The sequence below is a fragment of the Patella vulgata genome, chromosome 3, assembly GCF_932274485.2.
Source record: "Patella vulgata chromosome 3, xgPatVulg1.2, whole genome shotgun sequence".
NCBI classification, from domain to species: Eukaryota; Metazoa; Mollusca; class Gastropoda; family Patellidae; genus Patella; species Patella vulgata.
This window is the reverse complement of record NC_065881.2, coordinates 17,990,562-18,012,332: the sequence shown is the minus strand read 5'-3', so window position 1 is coordinate 18,012,332 and position 21,771 is coordinate 17,990,562. Positions and strand designations below refer to the sequence as shown.

At 33.1% G+C, this 21,771-nt stretch overlaps 2 protein-coding genes across 100 annotated transcripts in view; one reads left to right on the top strand and one right to left on the bottom strand.

Annotated features, from left to right (window-relative positions):
- LOC126816305 (transcription factor hamlet) overlaps window positions 1–7,238 on the bottom strand; it is a 92,184-nt gene extending 84,946 nt beyond the window's left edge. For 28 of the 50 annotated variants that reach the window (XR_008787700.1, XM_056099827.1, XM_056099843.1 and 25 more), the window contains exons 1-4: window positions 6,757–6,893; window positions 2,633–3,830; window positions 2,075–2,272; window positions 1,584–1,624 (exon numbers count right to left, since the gene is read on the bottom strand). Coding sequence is in view for 49 of the 50 variants with exons in the window: in XM_056099827.1 (XP_055955802.1) it covers window positions 1,584–1,624; window positions 2,075–2,272; window positions 2,633–3,812 (1,419 nt within the window). In the remaining variant the exon portion in view is untranslated. Of the gene's footprint in view, window positions 1–1,583; window positions 1,625–2,074; window positions 2,273–2,632; window positions 3,831–6,756; window positions 6,961–7,128 lie in introns of those variants that run through there. The other 22 variants (XM_056099853.1, XM_056099841.1, XM_056099862.1 and 19 more) reach the window with 6 other exon arrangements.
- A 271-nt stretch (window positions 7,239–7,509) lies between these two features.
- The window catches only part of LOC126815661 (zinc finger and BTB domain-containing protein 17), an 84,290-nt gene continuing 70,028 nt past the window's right edge, over window positions 7,510–21,771 (top strand). For 48 of the 50 annotated variants that reach the window (XR_007678025.2, XR_007678024.2, XR_007678026.2 and 45 more), the window contains exons 1-4: window positions 7,510–7,633; window positions 11,636–12,794; window positions 13,221–13,418; window positions 13,799–13,839. Coding sequence is in view for 42 of the 50 variants with exons in the window: in XM_050541469.2 (XP_050397426.1) it covers window positions 11,648–12,794; window positions 13,221–13,418; window positions 13,799–13,839 (1,386 nt within the window). In the remaining 8 variants the exon portion in view is untranslated. Of the gene's footprint in view, window positions 7,634–11,635; window positions 12,795–13,220; window positions 13,419–13,798; window positions 13,840–21,238; window positions 21,765–21,771 lie in introns of those variants that run through there. The other 2 variants (XM_050541463.1, XM_050541462.2) reach the window with 2 other exon arrangements.

The window sequence follows — 21,771 nt, the reverse complement described above, 5'->3', positions numbered from 1 at the left end:
TCTTCACCTTTTTTTCCATATAGAAAAAGCAAAATATCCAAATAGTTCAGAATACATGTATATGCAGTCGCTTTCTAACCTTTCAAAGCAACATTTATAATGGACAACCTATTGAGAATAGATCTGTATCAAATAAAAGCCAGGAAATAAATGACAACCACATAGGAAACAGATGTAACATCTTAATGACTAGCTAAATTAAAAGATATGACTAGTGTTGTTCAGGTCAAACAAATTTAACTTTTATTTCTTCTAGATAATGATAAATAAGGCGTGCCTTGTGAACTTAAAAGCAACCAACGATTTTTGTTTTAAAATTATTTTGTTCCAAACCCCCAAATTTAAATAGGTATTTAATAAGAACTTCAAATTGTTGCCTTAGGTCGTAGTGTCCAGATTGTTTGTTTCCAAAGTTGAAGAAATGCTTTCGTTCGTTTGGTGGTCATTCATTTCAAGGCCAACTAACACTGTCTTTGAATCAACAGAATATGGGTGGGTATCAAATACAGGTGTCAAAATTTTGTAGTTACATTGTACATATTGAATCTGTATGCACATTCATTCAATGATGACAATCTCCCTTTTAATTTTTATGTTTCCATACGACGTGCAATATTTCACATCCAAGATGTTCAAATGTTAAACATGACTTTTCAAATGAATGTGTAGTAACAATATTCTTGTTCATATTTTTTAAAGCTGCTAATCGTCATTTGAGGGATCTAGAAACCCTTTCAAACTACATGTATAATAATGTGAAAATTGATTTGCTATAAGTAGTCAAAAATTGGTTCATTTCCTTTCAATACTTAAAAAGGTATGACGAATAAAATATTTCTCAAAACAGCAGAGAATATAAACAAGCAAGCGTCACATGTTTAAGTGTTTGGTGAAATCTTTTTAATCTGACTGAACCCTACCAGGTAGATCTTCTACCATTAACATTTTGATTTTTTCTTTATCCAACAATCAATTTGAGTGCATTAAACTGAAAAATTAGAATTTGTCCAAAAAATGCAAATGGCGATCAGCAGCGTTAAGAAACTGAAGTAATAATTATATGGAAAGAGGAACCTAAATGCGTGTAAATTATTTAATTTGATATGTTTGGTTTTTTAAGATTTAATGATTTGTTTTCTGACAAAACACGAGCACAGTACAAATTTTTTTTTTAAATTTTGAAAAGAAAAAAAAAAAAGAAGAAAAAATCAAACCATTGTTTAATAATTTTCTATCAAGTAAAAAATTGACTTAAAAAATGAGAAATCACAGAAATATTTTCATGAACAAAACTAATTGAACCACTATGATTATCATTTCTGAATAGCTCAATATTTTAATTTGAAAGTTTCTGACATGGTAAATAGGCTTTTTTTGTCTCATTTTGGTTTTTGATTTATGAAGTAACTCCCTTTAAACTAATGCTAATAAAATTTTGATGATTGAAATAGGATTATTACAGATTCACATGCAATTTCTGAAACCTTAAATTCCTTAAAATGTAATTGTAATTATTTGACCCATTTATTCTGTTGGATTTAAGACAAGTGTTAGAAATAAAGTAAATTGTAAATTTAACGTACCTGTTGATTATTTTGAGATGAAGAGGCGCTTGTACCAGCAACTAAAATATGAAAATTAAACAAATTAATAATTGTCAAATCAAATGGAGTTTTATCGTCCCACTCTTCTTCACCAAATTATGTATAGACAGGTGCATTACTGGCAACTCTGCATTTGTACCATCAAAATGCCATTCTTTGCCAAGCCCTCATACTGTACCACTTACAACAAATAACAAAGCTGGTAAATCCTGAGGATCTTTCTCTGCGAACACCAGGATCTAACTGTGTTTACTCAATAATCCAGCGACTGACTTAGGGTCGTTTTATAACTCTTCTGCTCCCCGTGACATGTGGGAACTAGGGTTGAACAATGCTCGAGATTTTTCTTCATCCACACAGGGATTAGAGCTCACAACAGGGAGATTGATCAAATTCTGGGACAGTTTGTTTGCTTTTCCTCTTATTCTAAGATAAAGATTATTTATCCAGAATTTCTATATGATTCTTACCTGGTAAATAAGCGCCTTCAGAATGTGCACCGGGTAAGTTAGGAAGAGAACCGCTGTAATTTTGACTAGGATTATTAGTTTCGTTAGCATGTAAACCAACAGGATAAAGTCCTAAACTTTGTTCACGTAAACTAGCGAAAAATTCATCATCATTTGATTCACCGCCATAACTAGAAAGACTATTATCACCTTGTGCCCCTGAAAAGACAAACAGTAAGAATTATTAACAAAGATATTTAGGAATATAGAGGAAGGTACATGTATGTGTAGATATAAGGATAAAATAACGGTTTTGCTAATATTTAAAAATTCAAGGAATAAAATATAATTCCAACAATAATTAGGATACAAATACAGCTGGGCATGATTAATTTTGGCAAAATCTGATTATCTAAACTATAAAATACAAACAATACAGACAGAGTGTTTTGATCTTATTCTATGTTGCTTGGAGTAACTAATGGACTTTGGCAAATCCTGGCACAAGCACTGTTCAGGGTTTTAAGATCAGTACACTTAGCCTAAATTACATTGTAGATTAAACTTAAAGACACCTACCTCCAAAACTACCTGTGGAATGCCTTTGATGACCTTGATTACTCATTGAGGAATCGTACATGTTGGAATCGTCAGTTTCAAATAAACTATCAATTTCATCTTTTACTTTAGTTAAATCTATTTCTATGACTTCAGGTTCGTTTGATTTTGGGGGACTTTTAATTGGTGTACTTGGTTCCGCTGTTTCTGTCGTTTCTGTTGCTTCTGTTGAAAGAGTTTCTGGAGGAGGATCTGATGCAGGTTTATCAGAGTCACTAGTTTCACTATTTTTACTTTCACTGTCTTTGTCTTTTTCAGTTTCAGGCACAAATGATAAATCATGACTAGTCACAGATTCTATTCTAAGTTCTTTTTCTTCTCCTTCGCTTGTTGCATCTTTATTACTAGCTACAACACTACCATTTTCTACTTTTATCACTTCAAATTTAATGTCAGGTTTTTCCGCTGTTTTTTCTCCAACCTTTTCCACATCACTGGATTCTGTTTCTGGTTTATCAGCACCAGGAAGAGATTGAGCTGGGGTGGCTGAAACTGATTCGGGTGGAATGGATGATGGAGATGAATTTGTTTCACTAGGTATGGACGGTATTGTAGATGGAGTAGGTAATCTTTGTGAAAAATTTGTGGGCATTCTGCGAGGTGATGTTGCTGGCAAGTTCATTGGGTGACGCTGGGGTGACGATAAACGAGGCATTTTAGCCATTTGTTGAGGCGACATTCTCTGATCAATAGGCCTACGTCTCATTTGTGGTGCCCTTACAGGAAAACCACCTGGTCTGGAAAACTGACCACGCTGCTGTCCCATTTGATAACGCCCTCCACCCATTGCACCAGGTGGATGGTCATCTGTTAAGTCAACACTGATATCATATCGAGTTTTTCCCAACACATTTGGAGTGGGAGGAGGAAGAGGTCTATCTACATTTTTCTTTGGTGTTTTTTGTTGGGGATCAGTGGCATAAAAACTTTTACTGATAAATGTTGTTGAAGATTCATCACTTTTTGACACTTTTTCATTGACGATATAATTAAATTCTGAGTTACTGTCAACAGTTAAATATAAATGGCCCACAACTTTCACATTTTTATCAAATTCAACATGGCCGTGACACACAGCTTGTAAATTCTTCACCAGGGCAGAAATAAATTGGTTGGCTGATTTTTCCTCTATTGTAGACATTTTGGTGATTTAATGATACTAAAAAAAAAAAATTTTTTTTATTAAACTTTCAAGTTCAATATGTTGAAAAGTAGCATCTTATAGCTGTTTATGTAGTGTTACATGTACAATCAAATCTTATTCTCAATGTTTAATGTCTGCTTCCATGGAATGGATACAGTTAGGAAACAAACTTTCAAAACACTTTACACACTGATAATTGGGGAAACCACATTACTTTAAGTTCAGTTTGGGGCCAATTATGAATTAATAAGGTGAATTAAAACATGTAGAATGCATGCCAGTTAAATCGTCCAAGAGCAAAATCGTCCACACGAAAAGTCTATTCCAGGTTATTCCAGTCGTCCACAAATATCAAAATAAATTGGTTGAGTCGTCCACATGACATTGGTTGACTCGTCCACACGCCCATGGGAACTTAGTTTGTTACTGGGGGGGGATGAATAAAAAAAAAATGCCTTAGAAATACAATGTATCATGCCACAGTTTACCGGAAAACCGTTCAACGATAAATTTGATAATCATGTAACTGATTATTCAGTTGCCTTTGTGAAAATAAGCCACATGGCAAATGAAGACAATCAAAGCAATTAGTGCATTTACTACTACATTGTATCTCATTTATGTCAACATCTTTAAGTCATTTGATTTTCAGATGCGCATAAGAGCCATTTGAAGCTTCCTTTTCGTATTTCTATGTTACAGTGAAATATATACATGTATGTCACGACGGCAGTTTTTATTTGCACTAAGGCAAAACTTTTAATTTACTTTCGTCACTACGGCATTTTTTTGAACTGGGAAACTTTGACATATATATCGATATTATTACGGAATTTGTCCAGAATTAGGTCACCACAACACCCTTAAATTTACGTACACCGCAGTCCATATGAATATCGTAATATGAATCTGTTTTATTTCTTCGAAATCAGAAGACCTAAAAATTCTTGCAAGTCTGCAAATCTGCTTTGGCTCAGCGACAAGAAGATTCATGCAATTCTATAATCCGTATCCACGTGAATTCCACCAAATATAAGTATCGTGGTACCAAACTTGCGTTTTAAATGAATACTTCGCCATTGAGGTGTTGAATTCTGATTGTAAAATATCCATAATAATACTGTAAATTGATTCTCAAAACACGACTTCACACCTGTGCATGACATTATAATATTACATGCACATCGTGCAGCGGACATGTAACGCCCTCTGGATTTTTTTTCTTCTCACAACCCGTCTTTATTTACGCTAACAATTATATTATATGCAATATTTTCCCGACATAATTATTTTTATTTGGTCATATTTTCCAGTAAATTATTCATAGCCTTTATATCTGGAAATTGTTTTGAACTTCTTAAATGATTAAATACACTAGACGAGCCGTGTGTATTTTCATTCTAGCCACCAGCAAGCGATGTTACGGTAGAATTAGGTCAGATAGAAAAATACAGCCACAAGAACTCAGGAAAGAAACAAAACAATAAATTCCTACTTTCGAATATGCCGTGGATTACGCGCATATACAACGGTGATTTTATTGTCAACATCGGCAAATTGCAGTCGTGATATTCTTAAATAAATTACCACGGCTAAATATGCTGTAGTTATTATTTATTTTCTACGGCAATTTCGCTAAATACTACGGCAATTCCCGCAGTGAATTTTGACCCCTGTATGTTTACATTAAGAACGAAGTAGTGCTTTTATTACATTTTCAGAAGTGATTCAGCAAAAATCTTTCTAACATTGTTGATTTACACTTAATGTACAGGTAAGTTTATTCAATTTAATGTGTCTGTGTGTATTACACATCTACCAGTACACCCATTAAAAAAAAAACCCAACTATTAAAGGAGCCAAGTCTTTTAACTCAATATCATCCACTGTCTTTGACATTGCAAACCGGTACTTTATATGGGATGCGGGCTGTTTTATCAACCTTGTTATTATAATTGCAGTCAATTAACTGAGTTGTACTTATTGTTAAATAAACTACTAAACACTTGCTTATTGTTAAATAAACAATATGTATGAAATAAATAAGTTTTGGTCCTCGATTTTTGTTGATTACCAATCACGACCAAAATTAGTTTGTGTCCCATTTCTAGATGCCAAAGAATAGAGATTTGGCTCCTTTAAAATCAATATTCCCCCAATAAAAACTCAACTTTTGGACTAAAATGGAATAAAAGAAGGGCAGTGTATATTTTGCCATCCGACGGTTCTTTACTTTAATTACTATTTAGCCGTCACTTCCGTTTGACATGCGCAGTTGTCTTATTTCTGGACTTATCAGTTTTCGCTTTGACAATGATGCCGTCTGACTTTACCCCACCAGACCAGACAGTTCTATTCGTCCTTTGTCTAACATTGCTTCTTTCTCCGTTTCGTATAAGGAAGCAAATAGCCATACTTGAATTTCTGATGGTAGAAACTGGAGAATTATTTTTAAAAGAAAATAAGATAATAAATGTAATTTGTAAAAAAGCATTTAGAATATTATTCTATTTTGGTCGAGGGCGCATTTCTGCGGATTTTGTTTTTTAATTTAAGTACTTAGACTGTCAATGGTTTATGTTTTTCCCGTAAAATAGTGCTTCTGCGCCAAACTTGAAAGACAAGTTGTTTTTAATGTTCCAAAATGGTGGAATATATCAGGAATCGACAACTGCGCATGTCGAACTTAAGTACCTACGGCTAAATAGTAAATAAAGTAAACAACCGTCGGACGGCAAAATATACACTTCGTAAAAGAAATGTAAGCTTCTAAAATGCTTCACTTTGTTGGACTTACTAAATCAAAAATATAATTGCCCTTGAATTTGTTGAAATTTTGCATCAATCCATGGATATCTAAATCCAAAGTTGTGACATCAAAAACTAAATTTATTAAAAAAAGAAGCCAATTTTCTCTTTCAAAATATTAATATTATCTTACCTGACATTCAAATGCATTTAAAATTTAAGCTATGACGTAAATATGGAACTTGAAATAAAACCCCAAAGCTACTGCCCTACTTGCAGACCGTTGAATATTAAAAGCATGGGAAGACAAAGGCCCGGGCTGCAACTGCACACGACTGAGCGCTCATTCATAGATTGGCGCACATATTGAGGTCACCGTGGCATTTAGCAACAAGCAAGCTGAATGGTGGCTCATGGTCTAGCTTGATTCTGAGCAGGTGCGCTAGGCCTATTTCAATATGATACGCATCACGCCCCACATTCAAACAGTAAATTCGCAACAAAATCAGCATGCGAACATTCCGGGAATAATTTCAAAGATTAACAATAATCTATTAATAGTTACCGTTATAAAAATTATTATGTCAATGAGCACTGGAATTCCGCGAACCCCTTTTTAAATATTTCACATCATTTACTCATCTCAGCCAACATGGCGCTTCTTCTTTAATACAATACTCGGTATGTTCCGGTGTTTTCCGTGAGCATAATTTAATTTTGCGGATTGACTACAGGAATCTAGCACGGTTTGTTTGTTCAACAATCCTAACAATTAACATAAATGCGTTTGAATATATATCATGAGTATTATAATCTTGTTTGTAAATATAATTATTCATGTATAGATGACAACAATTTGAATGGTATTTCAAAGATCCAATAATCGTTTTATAGTTCAACGCTGATCCGTAAACCAATACTGTTTGCGTATTACGGAAATTAATAATGCACACTAGCCTCGCTTTGAAACTAAGATATTAATTGCATTATTGCGTGGTCTGGGGCTGGAAAATTCCTAACGAAATAACGATAAAAATAATGATAACGCTTTATTATAAGTGGCTGAATGTGTAAGTATTTTATACTTTGTCATAGGTATTCGATTCCAGAAACTTTCAAATATACATATACTAAGGCAATGACATGTTATCAAGATATTATATTAATATAAAGGAAGATTCGTAAAATTTAGGGGCGCAACGCTGCGCGTGCTCTATAATAATATACGCATCCAGGGTAGCGTGTTTTGTCCTGGATGACCTATTTATTTACGCCAAGAAGACATTGTTCTTGTCGCTTCTAATGCATACTCAGTTCAGGACAATTGCACTTAGGAGTTCCATAGCAGGGCCAAATAGGACACTGGTTTAGATAGATTTCATACTATTTTATGCTTAGACTACGAGTACTACCCTGTCCCTAGTACTAGTGTACTACGACGACTACATCTGCTGAAATTTACATAAAATTAGTTTTAAAAAGTAGCTTTGTTAATTGTGTAAGAGTATGTAGGCTAACAGTAACACTCACTGTGACAGGATATCATTAAAAGAGCTCACTTAAAGTTAAGATGTATTCAGGCTAACAGGATACAACTTCTCATCTGAAGAGCTCACATGGTCTGCAGGGGGAGAACGGCCAAACTAAAACCACCATCTATAACTGCCTTTATTTAACATAAAATAAATATGTAAATTATTAATTAATGCAACATTGTTAAATTTCTTTGTCATTGCGTGCATGAATGCCAGTCAAGTTGTCCACAAGCAAAGTCGTCCACACGAAAAATCTTGTTAAATCGTCCAAACTTGTTGGTGGAGTCGTCCACACGACTTAGGTTAATTTTGGGATAACGCCAATTAACAAACAATACAATGATCATACAATAATCAAACAATACGATTAACTTTATTACAAAAACATCGGTGATTCGATCTGAAATCAAATAACATCAGTGATTAGATCTGAGATCAAATAAAAAGAACTGTCATCAAGTACACTGGCTATTTCTTCCATGCGATTAAATTGTGTACAAGTCTTATTCTTAGTTGCGGACGACTCCACCAGTGCCCTGTGGATGACTCAACCAACAGGTGTGGACGACTTTACTTATGGACGACTTGACTGGCACCCATGTGTATCCACAAAAATGGGTTTCAAAACTAGTTCGACTACCTTTGATGTTCTGGTTTCATTTTTAAGCCAAAATTTTGTGATTTTTTAGTCAAGAGTGTTTAACTGTTTTTATTATAAAGGGTTATTTTTTTTGTGGGTGCAGGTATGTGTGAGAACTTTACACTACACAAAAATTGACTAATAAAAATTGTCTGATTTACTGTTAATATCAACTGTAGAAGGCCTATTTGGTTGAGGTAGCCAAATCATTTACCGCATATGCTTTATATCATAAGGTTTGTCATTAAGTCAAGTGGGATGATTTCCAATCCCAGCTTGTGACAAGTACAGTAATAGGGATGATTGTTCAACCTCGAGGGTTTTCTCCGGGTCCTCTGGTTTCCTCCCACTGCTAAAGACCAACTTGTAAGCGAAGAAGTGAAATAAAATTGAACCATATGTTAGTCCCAGAATTACGGTACCTTGTTTGTTTTAAGTGAACTGTAAACCCCATTCTACTCAAAAGAAACCATATGCGGATATGCTTGATAACTGATACGTTGGAATATATTCTCAATTCACAGATTATGATTTCTTTCACTTTATATTAAATATTTGATCATTGTCAGGCACAATCTGCCAGGAGCCTGTCATTACGTGCATGGTCAGTGCAGATTTGTCTTTTTTGAATATTTTTATTGGTATTTTTGATAAATGTATTAAATGTCCCGGCACAGAGTTAAAAATATGATGAGATAAGTACATGTACATGTACAACCTGATTACAATGTAAAACTGATATGGTTCACTATTACTTAGTATGTATAGAAAATGTTTGGAAACTATACAGTAGTGATTAATCGGGTGTGTAGCTATAAAAGTTTCTACTACTAGTTTGAAATCATGGCTTTCTAATACCCACCACTATGGAATAGACAAAGCAAACCAATATGTTGTATATGTCTGTCATTAAACAGGTATTATGCAAGACCTAAACCTGCCCATTAATATATAAATACAGTATAAACTATTAATTAGACATTTATTAACATGAAGAGATCATAATCAACTCTCTATACCATCAGATGGGTCCAATTTTAATTAGATTGGAAAGGTTCAGCCATTTAAAGATTTACCGTAAAAATGGTGAAGTGAGGCTTAGCCTCGAACAACCAGTACAGTGGTTACAGTCAGTAAACACATCTTGTCAAACCTTCAAAGGCTAATATCTTAGATCAAAATAAAGTAATTTGTGTTATCTATTTTTGAACTATTATAGCAAGAATGGCCATCTCTATATCTAAATCTTACATAATACATTGTTAATTAGTCATTCGTAACACCTTAGTCAAATAACACCTTAGTCAAATAACACTTTAGTCAAATAACACCTGCCGTAATTAATGACTACAGTCTGATAATTAACCATTTTAACTGACTAATAAACATTCTGAATATGTACATGTAACATGAAGACTTTGATCTGTTTATGGAAGATATTTCCATTAGCAAACGTCATGTGAACAATATAGACTTTACAGAATTGGTGTATTAAACATATAATCATTACTTCCAGGCAGACCTTGTACAATATCGAGGGTGGAGGTGGTTGGCTGAATGGTTAGCATGTGCGCGTTGTATTGTAAGATCTGTCATTAATTCTACTGGCGTGGTTTGGATTCCCTGGTTGTACGTGACAAGGAGTAGGGTCGCCTGTCCAAGCTCGTAGGTTTTCTCAGGGTGTTCCGGTTTCCTACCACTGCTAAAGACCCCTACGCACAAGCAAATTATTGAAATAAGAAAAGAACCAGATGTTAGTCCAGAAATGACCTAATTTGTGTCGAGTGGACGTTGAACCCCAGTAGTATAATGCTAGGGTAGAGTGCCCCATGCAACCAAAATTTTCCCTACTGAAAGTTGAACATGACACGGCGAATGTGCATGCTTCAGTGACTTATCTTGAAGTGATTTCTGGCTAGTCACGTGGTGCGATAACAGTCAGCACAATAGTCTATGAATCTATAAATGGCCATCGTACGTGAAATCCTCTACACATCTGTCAACTATTACAGCCGTAAAAAATCCATTGTTGATGATTCTGGATAGCTGTAATATTTAGCTTTTTAGTTATTACAGCAGCTTTAGAAATTACGATTGTTTTATTTTTTAAATTGCTTTATCATTAAATATACCGTGCATGTGCCTAAAGTCAATTTCTTTTTCCAGCGTTCTGTTATGTTTCGTAAAAAAGTAGTCAATCAGACGGAGAATGGTCGGGCATGTAACCTATTTTTTTTACTCAAAAGTACAACATGACCATTTATTTAGTGACTATAAATGTGCAGAACTGTTTTAAGGCTTGGTATACATGTAGGCCTATATATAAATATTGTGGTGTAATTGTCGAGATATTTGGAGATATTTATTTACATGTATTGTAGGGCACCCTAATAATGCTGTATGTAATGCATAAAGATGATACAATTATTGATCCTTGCATTTATACAAATCCACGAATTCCACACAGATTATTCATCTCCTTGCAAAATAGTACAAAAATCATTTTTACATGCCATACCCTGCCCATACTATGTGAAAATTCAAGTACATGTACATGTAGGCCTAAACGCAATTGGCTAGTTACCAATACATGTAAGTGTTCAGGTATAATTTGGAAAGCGGTTTTTGTGTATTAACTTGTCTATGGTATAACCCTTGTTGGAAGTGGACGTAAAACTCCAGGAACAAACAATTGAATGAATTGTGTAGTAATACTTTGATCTAGTTCTTCTGCACGTTGAGCCATAGTAGTGGCACATCGAGTATGGCACTGGTGTAAGTGAATTTAAAAGTAAGACATTACCCCTATTTGATGTCATTTGCACTCATCTTGGACTACTAGCATTGTTGATTTGTATTTCTCTTATAATAATGAACTATATTTTTTTATATTTCAGAGTTTAGTCAAAATGACAACCGAAGAGAAATCAGCTAACCAATTTATTTCTGCTCTGGTGAAGAATTTACAAGCTGTGTGCCACGGCCATGTTGATTTTGATAAAAATGTGAAAGTTGTGGGCCATCTGTATTTAACTGTTGACAGTAACTCAGAATTTAATTACATCGTTAATGAAAAAGTGTCAAAAAGTGATGAATCTTCAACAACATTTATCAGTAAAAGTTTTTATGCCACTGATCCCCAACAAAAAACACCAAAGAAAAATGTAGATAGACCTCTTCCTCCTCCCACTCCAAATGTGTTGGGGAAAACTCGATATGATATTAGTGTTGATTTAACTGATGACCATCCACCTGGTGCAATGGGTGGAGGGCGTTATCAAATGGGACAGCAGCGTGGTCAATTTTCCAGGCCTGGTGGTTTTCCTGTAAGAGCACCACAGATGAGGCGTAGGCCTTTTGATCCAAGAATGTCACCCCAACAAATGGCTAAAATGCCACGTTTATCATCCCCCCAGCGTCACCCAATGAACTTCCCATCAACATCACCTCGAAAAATGCCCCCAAATTTATCTCATAGACTAAATGCTCCATCATCCACTTTACCGTCCATATCTAGTGAAACAAATTCATCTCCATCATCTATTCCACCTGAATCAGTTTCAGCTACTCCAGCTCAATCTCTTCCTGGTGCTGATAAACCAGAAAGGGAATCCGGTGATAAGGAAAAAGTTGGAGAAAAAACAGCGGAAAAACCTGACATTAAATTTGAAGTGATAAAAGTAGAAAATGGTAGTGTTGTAGCTAGTAATAAAGATGCAACAAGTGAAGGAGAAGAAAAAGAACTTAGAATAGAATCTGTGACTAGTCATGATTTATCATTTGTGCCTGAAACTGAAAAAGACAAAGACAGTGAAAGTAAAAATAGTGAAACTAGTGACTCTGATAAACCGGCATCAGATCCTCCTCCAGAAACTCTTTCAACAGAAACAACAGAAACAGCGGAACCAAGTACACCAAATAAAAGTCCTCCAAAATCAAACGAACCTGAAGTCATAGAAATAGATTTAACTAAAGTAAAAGATGAAATTGACAGCGTTTTAGAATCAGATGCAGGGTACATGTTTGATTCCAGTCAAGGGCAACAATCATTCTCAGGTACATATACATGTATAATGATTAACATGATAAGCCTGATAAGAGTTCAGAATGAAAATACTCCGAGTTGAAACTTGTACACTGTACTTGACAAGGAGTAAGGTCAACTGGCCAACCGTGTACAGGGTACTCCATTTCCATTCCATTACTAAAAAAACCTACATGTATGCGCTGTTAAACCCCATTTCCCTCTGTCTTTTTTCTTTCTTCTGGGTAGCAAATTGACAAAGGTCGCTGTAAACCACCTAGCTCTTCTTGAATTAGTCAAACTTGGTACATTGTACATTACACACAATATTTCAGATTCATTGGAATGACCCACAATGCCTTTTCACTTACTGTCCATGTATAATAAGTACAGATAATGCCTGTATATTTTTGGGTTGGTTTTGTCTGATCATAAATCCTTCTGTTTTGTTTTTTCAGGGGCACAAGGTGATAGCAGTCTTTCTAGTTACGGCGGTGAATCAAATGATGATGAATTTTTCGCTAGTTTACGTGAACAAAGTTTAGGACTTTATCCTGTTGGTTTACATGCAAACGAAACTAATAATCCTAGTCAAAATTACAGCGGTTCTCTTCCTAACTTACCCGGTGCACATTCTGAAGGCGCTTATTTACCAGGTAAGAATCATATAGAAATTCTGGATAAAAAATCTTTATCTTTATAAGACAAGACTAATTGTCCGTCAATTTTCCTGTCGCTGGTTCATGAAAAGCGAGGCATCTCGGGAGTTTTCATGTCTGGTTACCATGCAAGGCTGACAAGTAAAGTGCTGCATAGTTGATCGGATGGGTTGCACATGTAAGAACTCTTGACAGTTGAACTTTGATAAGTACATGAAAACACCACTGTCAGTGCAATAGAGAAATAATAACTGTACGGGTATGTTAGTCTCCTAGTATTTTGTTGACGAGGCATTCAACACGATTTCTTTGGTGCAATATGATTGAGCTTCCATTATACATGTAGCCTTATTATTAACTTTGGTATTTTATTTTAGTTGCTGGTACAAGCGCCTCTTCATCTCAAAATAATCAACAGGTACGTTCAATTTTAAATTATTTATAAATTATTCATTGTCTTAAATCAAAATCAAACCTACTTTTGAAACCCATACATCTATAAATCAGGACTCTCATTTCAGTCATATTTGTCATTTGACTGGCAGTGAAATTGACACCCTGGAGGACTTACCTGTCATTCAGTTTTCATTTCATGATCTTTAAAGAATTAAATATAGTTAACTTTAAAATTTATAGGTGTAGAAACACTTCAAGACATTTTTAAAATTTGGATAATGCTCATCAATGTGAAATTCTTTGGAAAAATTGCCTTGTTAATTGGGAGGAAATAAAATGTCAAAAATTGCTGGACTGGAAAAAGTGAAAGCCCTGGTATATTTATGTACATGTATGTTGACTTTGAACATTAGGATAAATGTAAACAAAATTTGGTGTTCAATTTTAATGATGCTTTCTTGAATTAAATTTGACTGATTAATTGCACTTGTTTCCTGAACCATATTCTTAAATTATCAAGTTATATTATTCTACCAATATTATCGAGTTCAATAGTTTGATAAGTAAAATGGTTGATATACCCACATAATGTACATGTATATCTGAAAATTTACAAATTATTAGTGCTAAGGATCACATTAAAAATACTGATCGTTATTTGTCATCTTTTTGGACAATATCTAATTTTTCTAGGCATAATCTGAGCTATGATGTTCTCAAATTGATTATTTAACATTTAAAGAAAACAAAAACAAACAAAAAGCCAAAAAAAATTAGCAGTAGATAATCATCCACATGGGAGGAATAAGATATAGAAAAAGGCCTATCAGTAGATTATTAGTGGCACTAGCTTGTTTATACTGTAAACAGAAGATGTCAAATATTGCAAAAGTTTAAGTCATAATATTGACTGATGTGCTTTGAGAGATTCAACTTTCACAATATTGTAGTTTGCAAAGGGTTAAAAATCTCTTAAATGACGATCAGCGGCTTTAAGCTAAATTTAGTGATTATCAAACTCAAGTTAATTATGTATGGTGTGAAATTGATTTAAGACAATGAAAATAAACAAAAAAATACAAGGTCCACTAACTGGAAGGTAGTCCATTCCATTCAGCTATACAGTATGTGTAATTAAAAACTTCTATGATTTGGGGGAGGGATGATTAAAATATGTTTAATTTTGTAGTGTACAACTTTCATTAACCTTCATTCTAGTAAATGAATGATTATGTTGCCATGGCAAATCTTTTATGCTCTAAAAGGAATAAATCTACAAATTGGGAATATTCTTAGTTGTCAATTTTAGCAGTTTACTTTAAAAGAAAAATTCAAGAAAGATTTTGATATATTTGCGGTGAGGATGGATTGGAATTTCTGTCTATAAAATGATAACTGATAGAATGGATAACTGAGAATATCTTATTTTTCCAGTCCCTAACTGTTCCCAACCCCATTCATCTTGAATGCAGTCTATTGTTTAGTTGGCTTGGATTTCATAAATGTTAAAGTTGATGTGCATAAATTATTAGCTTTAATCGGTGTGGGGTGTTATTGATTAAATGCATGTACATGTATATACACACATACATGTGACATGTGTTCTGTATTGATCCATATACGATAACATGACATGACTTGAGAAAAAGCATACGTGGTACATGTATGTGAATAAATTAAAACACATAAGATCACTGATATTTTCATTGTTTTCTATTTATCCAACATATTATTGAGATCAAAGCCAGCTATTCATTAATAGAATCCTGAAAATTTTCCAGAAAATAAATTATAATTTCTCAGTTGCTTCTTTTCCGATTAATGTCTATTCATTTATCCCAAAATATGACAAAAACTAATGAACAAATCAGCAGAATGATTTGACATGACTATGTTACATTTTGTTCAGTGAATGAAACTAACTTATGATTAATATTCTAAAATTAACTGAGACTAGAATAACTTATTTTCAAAACAGGTAAGTGATATGAGGGTTGTAACTTACTTAAAACATAACAATAAAACCATCAAAACATTACAGAAATATAAAATAATAATACCTAAAAACTGAAATATTTTAACTTCATTCTTCAGCTGTACACCACATTAGTGCAGAATAGAAATATAGAACTTCTGAGATGGATACACATTAACCAAAATACATGCAACACACAACATATTGTATTTCTCCTACCCGGGCCTTATTCACTAAAATGTAAACTAAAATATTATAAGTATTTAGCATTTCTTTGTTTAAATTTTATCCACCAAAAGTCTGCAATTTAAGAGTATTTTAGTTTAAATTTTGGTAAATAAGACCCTTCATTATTACATGTACATGGGATTACATTGATCCTTAAAAAATATATTCAGCCCTCCTTCAAATATGAAGCATTTACTTTAAAGTAATTGCAAAATTGTACCGATGGTATCATTCAAAGTGTACGACGCCTACAACACCAATATGAACTTTCATTCTTCTGGAACACCTGTTAGAAAAATTGTTATTTTTCTTTTTGAAAAAATCTAATTTAAAAGCAAAAGGCTATGAGTTCCGAAACTTTAAGTTTATAAATTTTAAACAAAAGTCAAGTGGCTACATGTATCTATTTATCAAGACCTCACAGTACTAAATATTGAATTGGTTTGGCCCAACTGGAGTAACAAACAAAACTTATATTTTAAATCCCAACTAATCTTCATTTGGAAAATGCATCTTGGTGTATTTCTGGAAAGATAATTGTTTAGCCATGGGTCAGAAGAGCTTTGAATGTTAACTGCCAGTACATGTACACAAAGACAAACTACATTTAAAACCCTCATTTAGGACATAATTTGGCCCAATCCCTTCCCATGGAGGATATGTTATTTACATAGGTATTCGCTGAATGTAACCTCTTGCCTATTTAGAAAAATGTTGGGGGCTTTTATTCAAGTGTTATCTTCATCAAATATCAGTGTAAATGACATATTTCCATAATCTGTTTTGTTGTGAATATTGCTCATAAATATTTTGGGTATTAGTTCAATTTTATTTGGAATAAACTATTCTCAGAATAATGCCAGCAATATTCACTAAAACAAAATCACGAAGTTGGGGACTGATGCACCATATTTATTATTTTACAAATGAAAAAAATCTCATATCTTCATTTAAAGGAAGATAACATGAACTAGAATTTTTTAATTTGTTAAATAATATTCTTTGTAGAATATTCTTTTTAGAGCAGTTATGTTAGTGGAACCTTCCTACGTATATATTTAATGCATTCATGAATTGTGTGAAACATGCATTTTAGTGTTGTTAATGGAGTTTAATGTCAGATTTGTTAATACAAAGCCTGGAAATAGGGCGTCTGCGACAGACATTGTGGGCCACAATTCAGACTTGGTAAAGCACAATCCCTCTGATGACTGTCATTTTATCTCGAACAGATTTGTTTTTATTGATATAAGTAAATACTTGTGCCTTGCTCGATATCAAAATTTCAGTTACTACAAATGTAGTTCACGGATGCCTAACATTTTGACTGATAAATTGATGTACATATTCCATTAATATTACTTTAAATGCATTTTCTACTCAATAATAGTTATATTATTACAATTTAATTCACCGATTAATGTGAATATATGATGTGGAAGATAATTTACATACAATCATGGATTGTTAATTTCACATATGATCACCTGTGTAATTAAGGATTATGAAAATTAATTTAAAAGATCAGGTGTAATTATTCAGAAATGTTGAGTAAATTAACATGTCTCCTCCCTAATAATTTCAAAATTCAGACATTATTTGGAAATATTTAGTTTTCAATAACATACCTGTTTCTGATCATAAATTGATATTTAATGGATGTTAGAAGGTACATGAACTTTGTAAATCATGCCCATTTCTGTATTTTCACATTGATCGGAATACTGCAAGACAATTTTTTGCAGTACATACTATGGCATTCATTCTTCCTTAGAAGATGTTAATCATTAAATTGGACTACTACCATTACTTCTAAATATATTTTTTATCTTAAAGCTATCTAGTTCTTTCATTTGATCTATGTAAGGGATTAATTTTTCTTTTTTGGCAGAATGTGTGCTATAGTAATGCTTGAACATACCCAGATTTGGGTATTGAAGGACTAGCCTACCCCTCTACTACGCAACTGTCCTTAAAAATGTATCTTGTATTATTATTATTATACATGCATCAGTAACGCAAAATAAAATCAGAATGGTTGTCGTGAAATTGTTTATTTGAAACCAAACAAGTTACAAATAAAGCATAGCAAATATAAGTATAACTACATAGTTTGTATGTTTTCTGATTAAAGAACTGGACTTATATATCGTTTCCATAGCAACATAAGATAATCTGTGTATAGATATCATTTTTTCTGCTATATCTTCAATAATATAAATCTGTTAAAACTATTTGTTCTGAGAATATATTAAAGTTTTAGGTAACCAAACAAATCTGGGATGGAGGAAAAAGATCTGCTATAAACAAAATTCTTCTGGTGTAACTCCATTATAAGATTCAATCCTATCATTTCATTTTGTACAAAATCATTGCCGTGTTATAATAATACTTTGGATGTTTTGGTGTTTTTGGTCTTGATTGATAAGTAGGGTCATATTGTGTCATTTTTCTCTCGTTGTGTGCATTATTTTCTTACAATTTTGTCTTGAATACCGTGCTTCAGTTTAGCCCTTTGTTTGTTTTAGGCTGGAAGAAATATTGCCTGTTCATGGTGCGGCAAAATATTCACGACCAAATATCATGTGAATCGACATATAAAAGGTGTTCATCTTAATTATAAGATTTCCTGTGAAATTTGTGGCAAAAAATATACGCAAAAAGATAATCTAATGGAACATATAAAACGTGAACATCCAACAATACATTTTGTAGAGTCAGATAGTATTTAAGATTTCCGTAATCTCTATATAACCTCTTACAATTTTAACTTAACAAATTTTCTATCCACTAAAGACCTTTGTATGGATTAGAAAACTTTATATACAGTTCTAAGTGCAACCCAGGTTTGGTCAAATCCAGCCGTGTTAATTGTTTGTGTGTTTTCATGAGCATGTGGTAATACATACATGTATGTGCAGGCGATTTCAGAAGGATCTTTCTATGGCTATTTCAGTTCTTTTTTTTTCTCTAACCAAAAAAGGAATATTGATATTAAAAGTTATTGAATAACTTAAAAGGATTATTTCATTAATAAATAATTATTAATATTATACCAAAATTTTATTTCATGGTTCAATATAGAAGTTTTTCTTTACACCACAATGACCTGTGAATTTACGATGCTGTACCATAAATATAAACATAAAATATGAATTGAATTTGAAAGTTGTCATGCATTTTTTTTCTAGCTTCCAATGTTATATAAATAATTCTTTATACACATGACAAGCGCATTATCAACTCTCTAGGTCATCAGATGGCATTGATATTTAATGGATTAGAACACCCTCACCATTTAACGATAAAATTGATAATTTAAACTTTGTTTATTATCGTACATGTAGCAGTTGTACTTGACAGTTGAGACCTTCTTGTCAAATCTTTCAGAATAAAGGAATTTTGACAGGAAATTTTCAATATATCGATTTTCCATATCTATTTTTGAACTGTTATAGCAAGAATGACAAGTTCTTTATCTAAATCTCACATAATGCATCTTTTAAAAAAAAAATTGTTGTACTTGATTAGAATTATCAAACAGTTTGTATACAAGAACAACAGAATGTAATATAAATGAGTAATAATAATAAAATGTATCAAAAATTTAGTCATCTTTCCTGTATTTTCAAATACGAATTGCTAAATGGCAGAGACAGTAACAAATATGATGAGATAATGATCCAGAGAGAAGATTGAAACATTAGCTAAAATTAAATGGAAAAATATGATAAAGGATCTTGCTAAATTTAATACATAGAAGAAAATGGAATTGAAACAAAAAAATCATATAAAGTATTAAAGTACATGTAACCTGAAAACCTAATTACACTGTTTTCAATGCATAGCTTTAGCTCAAAGTAGCCACGAGTCTCTAAAAAGCTAGAATAATTGGTTGTCATTAATCAGCCTTTATTCATGCTAACTGTTGAATACATGTGTGTACCGGGTATATTAATTTAGAAATTCTAGCAGTTTAAGCTCCCATTTATTCAACATTCTAGAATACTGTCTATTGTTTAACTCTCTATGACAACATTTGCTGTAAGAATATTATAGTTTTCAACGTTATATTGACAAATGTGAGTTTATAGAGTGCTTAATGTTTATTGCATAATATATTATGTTTTAACTCGATGTAGAGTCGACATGTGGTTGTATAAATTAATAAGAGTTTACATGCATTCTGTCATGAAGTTCATCATCGTGTAAGTAAACCAACACTTGCTCAGTCAGTGTCACTTAAACAAGAAAAAAAACACCAATATATTTTGTAGATTATAAATATTTATGTTCCATTTCCAAGTACTGTACCTTTTTGCGCAGTGGACCAGTGGATTGTAATTACCGTCCATTATTCTCTTAGTTTGTATTTTATTACTGGATTTTCAGATATTTTTACCTCAGAATGACTTGACTTCTTTTATTTGAGTCAAGGGAAGCCATAGTGGCTCAGGGAGTATTGCTCTGACTCACTGACAAGATATCAAGTTTGATTTCGGTATCGGAGAAAAATGTTCCTTCAAATTTTCCAGCGTGGTTTCCTTTGTCAGGGAAGCAGGATAGAAGCCTGGACAAGCATCTGTAAGAGTATGCAGAAACACTGCTGTTAAAAGAAAATTTCTCTGTCATAGTATTGTGTATGCTTGTTCATGCAGAAGAGTAAGGTATCAAACCTCGTAAAAAATATGGATTTATTTGTTGGTTTGTTTTGTGGAATGACAATCTGTCTTGAGTGAAATTTTTATGTCTATACAGTTGAGTAATATCGGTTTTTGTGTTGCACTGTTGACATAGCCAAAATTACATGTAAACCAGCCTAATCAGTCGAATAAACAATTTAATCAAAGATATTTCACTCCTTTATTACACTGGCTTGTATGTGTGCATTGTAGGGTCATAACTCAAGTTAGGATTCATCAATTTAAAACAAATTTGGAACAATATGCTTCTTGGTGTTGGACTAATTTTGAATGTGTATGGTCTGAAAATCTAAACCTGCCTTTTAAAGTTTGGATGTGATGGAAAAAAAGCCAGAGTTCCTGTGTACCTGTTGATGTGCATGTAAAAAAAAGCCTTGGCTGTTGGAATTAGATGAAAGAGTGAGCCGAAATGCACTTGCATGGTGTATACATGTTTAGCTTGGACATAAAACCCTTTTCATTGCCTTTAAAAATAGAGCAAGCAAAGTTAAAATAAGGCTTTCTTTTCATTTTAGGGCAATAACAGAAGTGGATATTTTCCTTGTTGGTGTGGGATGAATTTCTCAAATGGTCAGGCCTTACATAATCATCAGTTAGAAACTCATTCTGATAAAAAGGCTTTTCAGTGTCCGTATTGTGATGTTAGCTGTACGCGGAAGGGAAACTTAAAAGAACACATTCATATTAAACATTTAAATTATAAAATAAAATGTCCCTTGTGTGATCACGAGTTTGTTAGAAAAAGCAACTTAAAAGAACATTTGAGGAAAGCACATTCATGAACAAGGAAATATTTGGTAATATGGATGGATTTTGGAGTTTATTATTGGTGTTTATTGAATTTCATTGCAAAAGCAATGGGATAGATGCCTTTGTATTTCTGGAGTATATTTCATAAGTCTTTCAAGATACATGTATTGTGTGTACATGTCTTTGGTAAACAGTTGTGCAGGATGGTGGTGTTTTTGGGGATGGGTTTTTTTTTGCTTTGAATAGAAATTAAAGAGGCCTATCGAGTAGAATTTTTAAGTCGAAAAATATTCTTCTA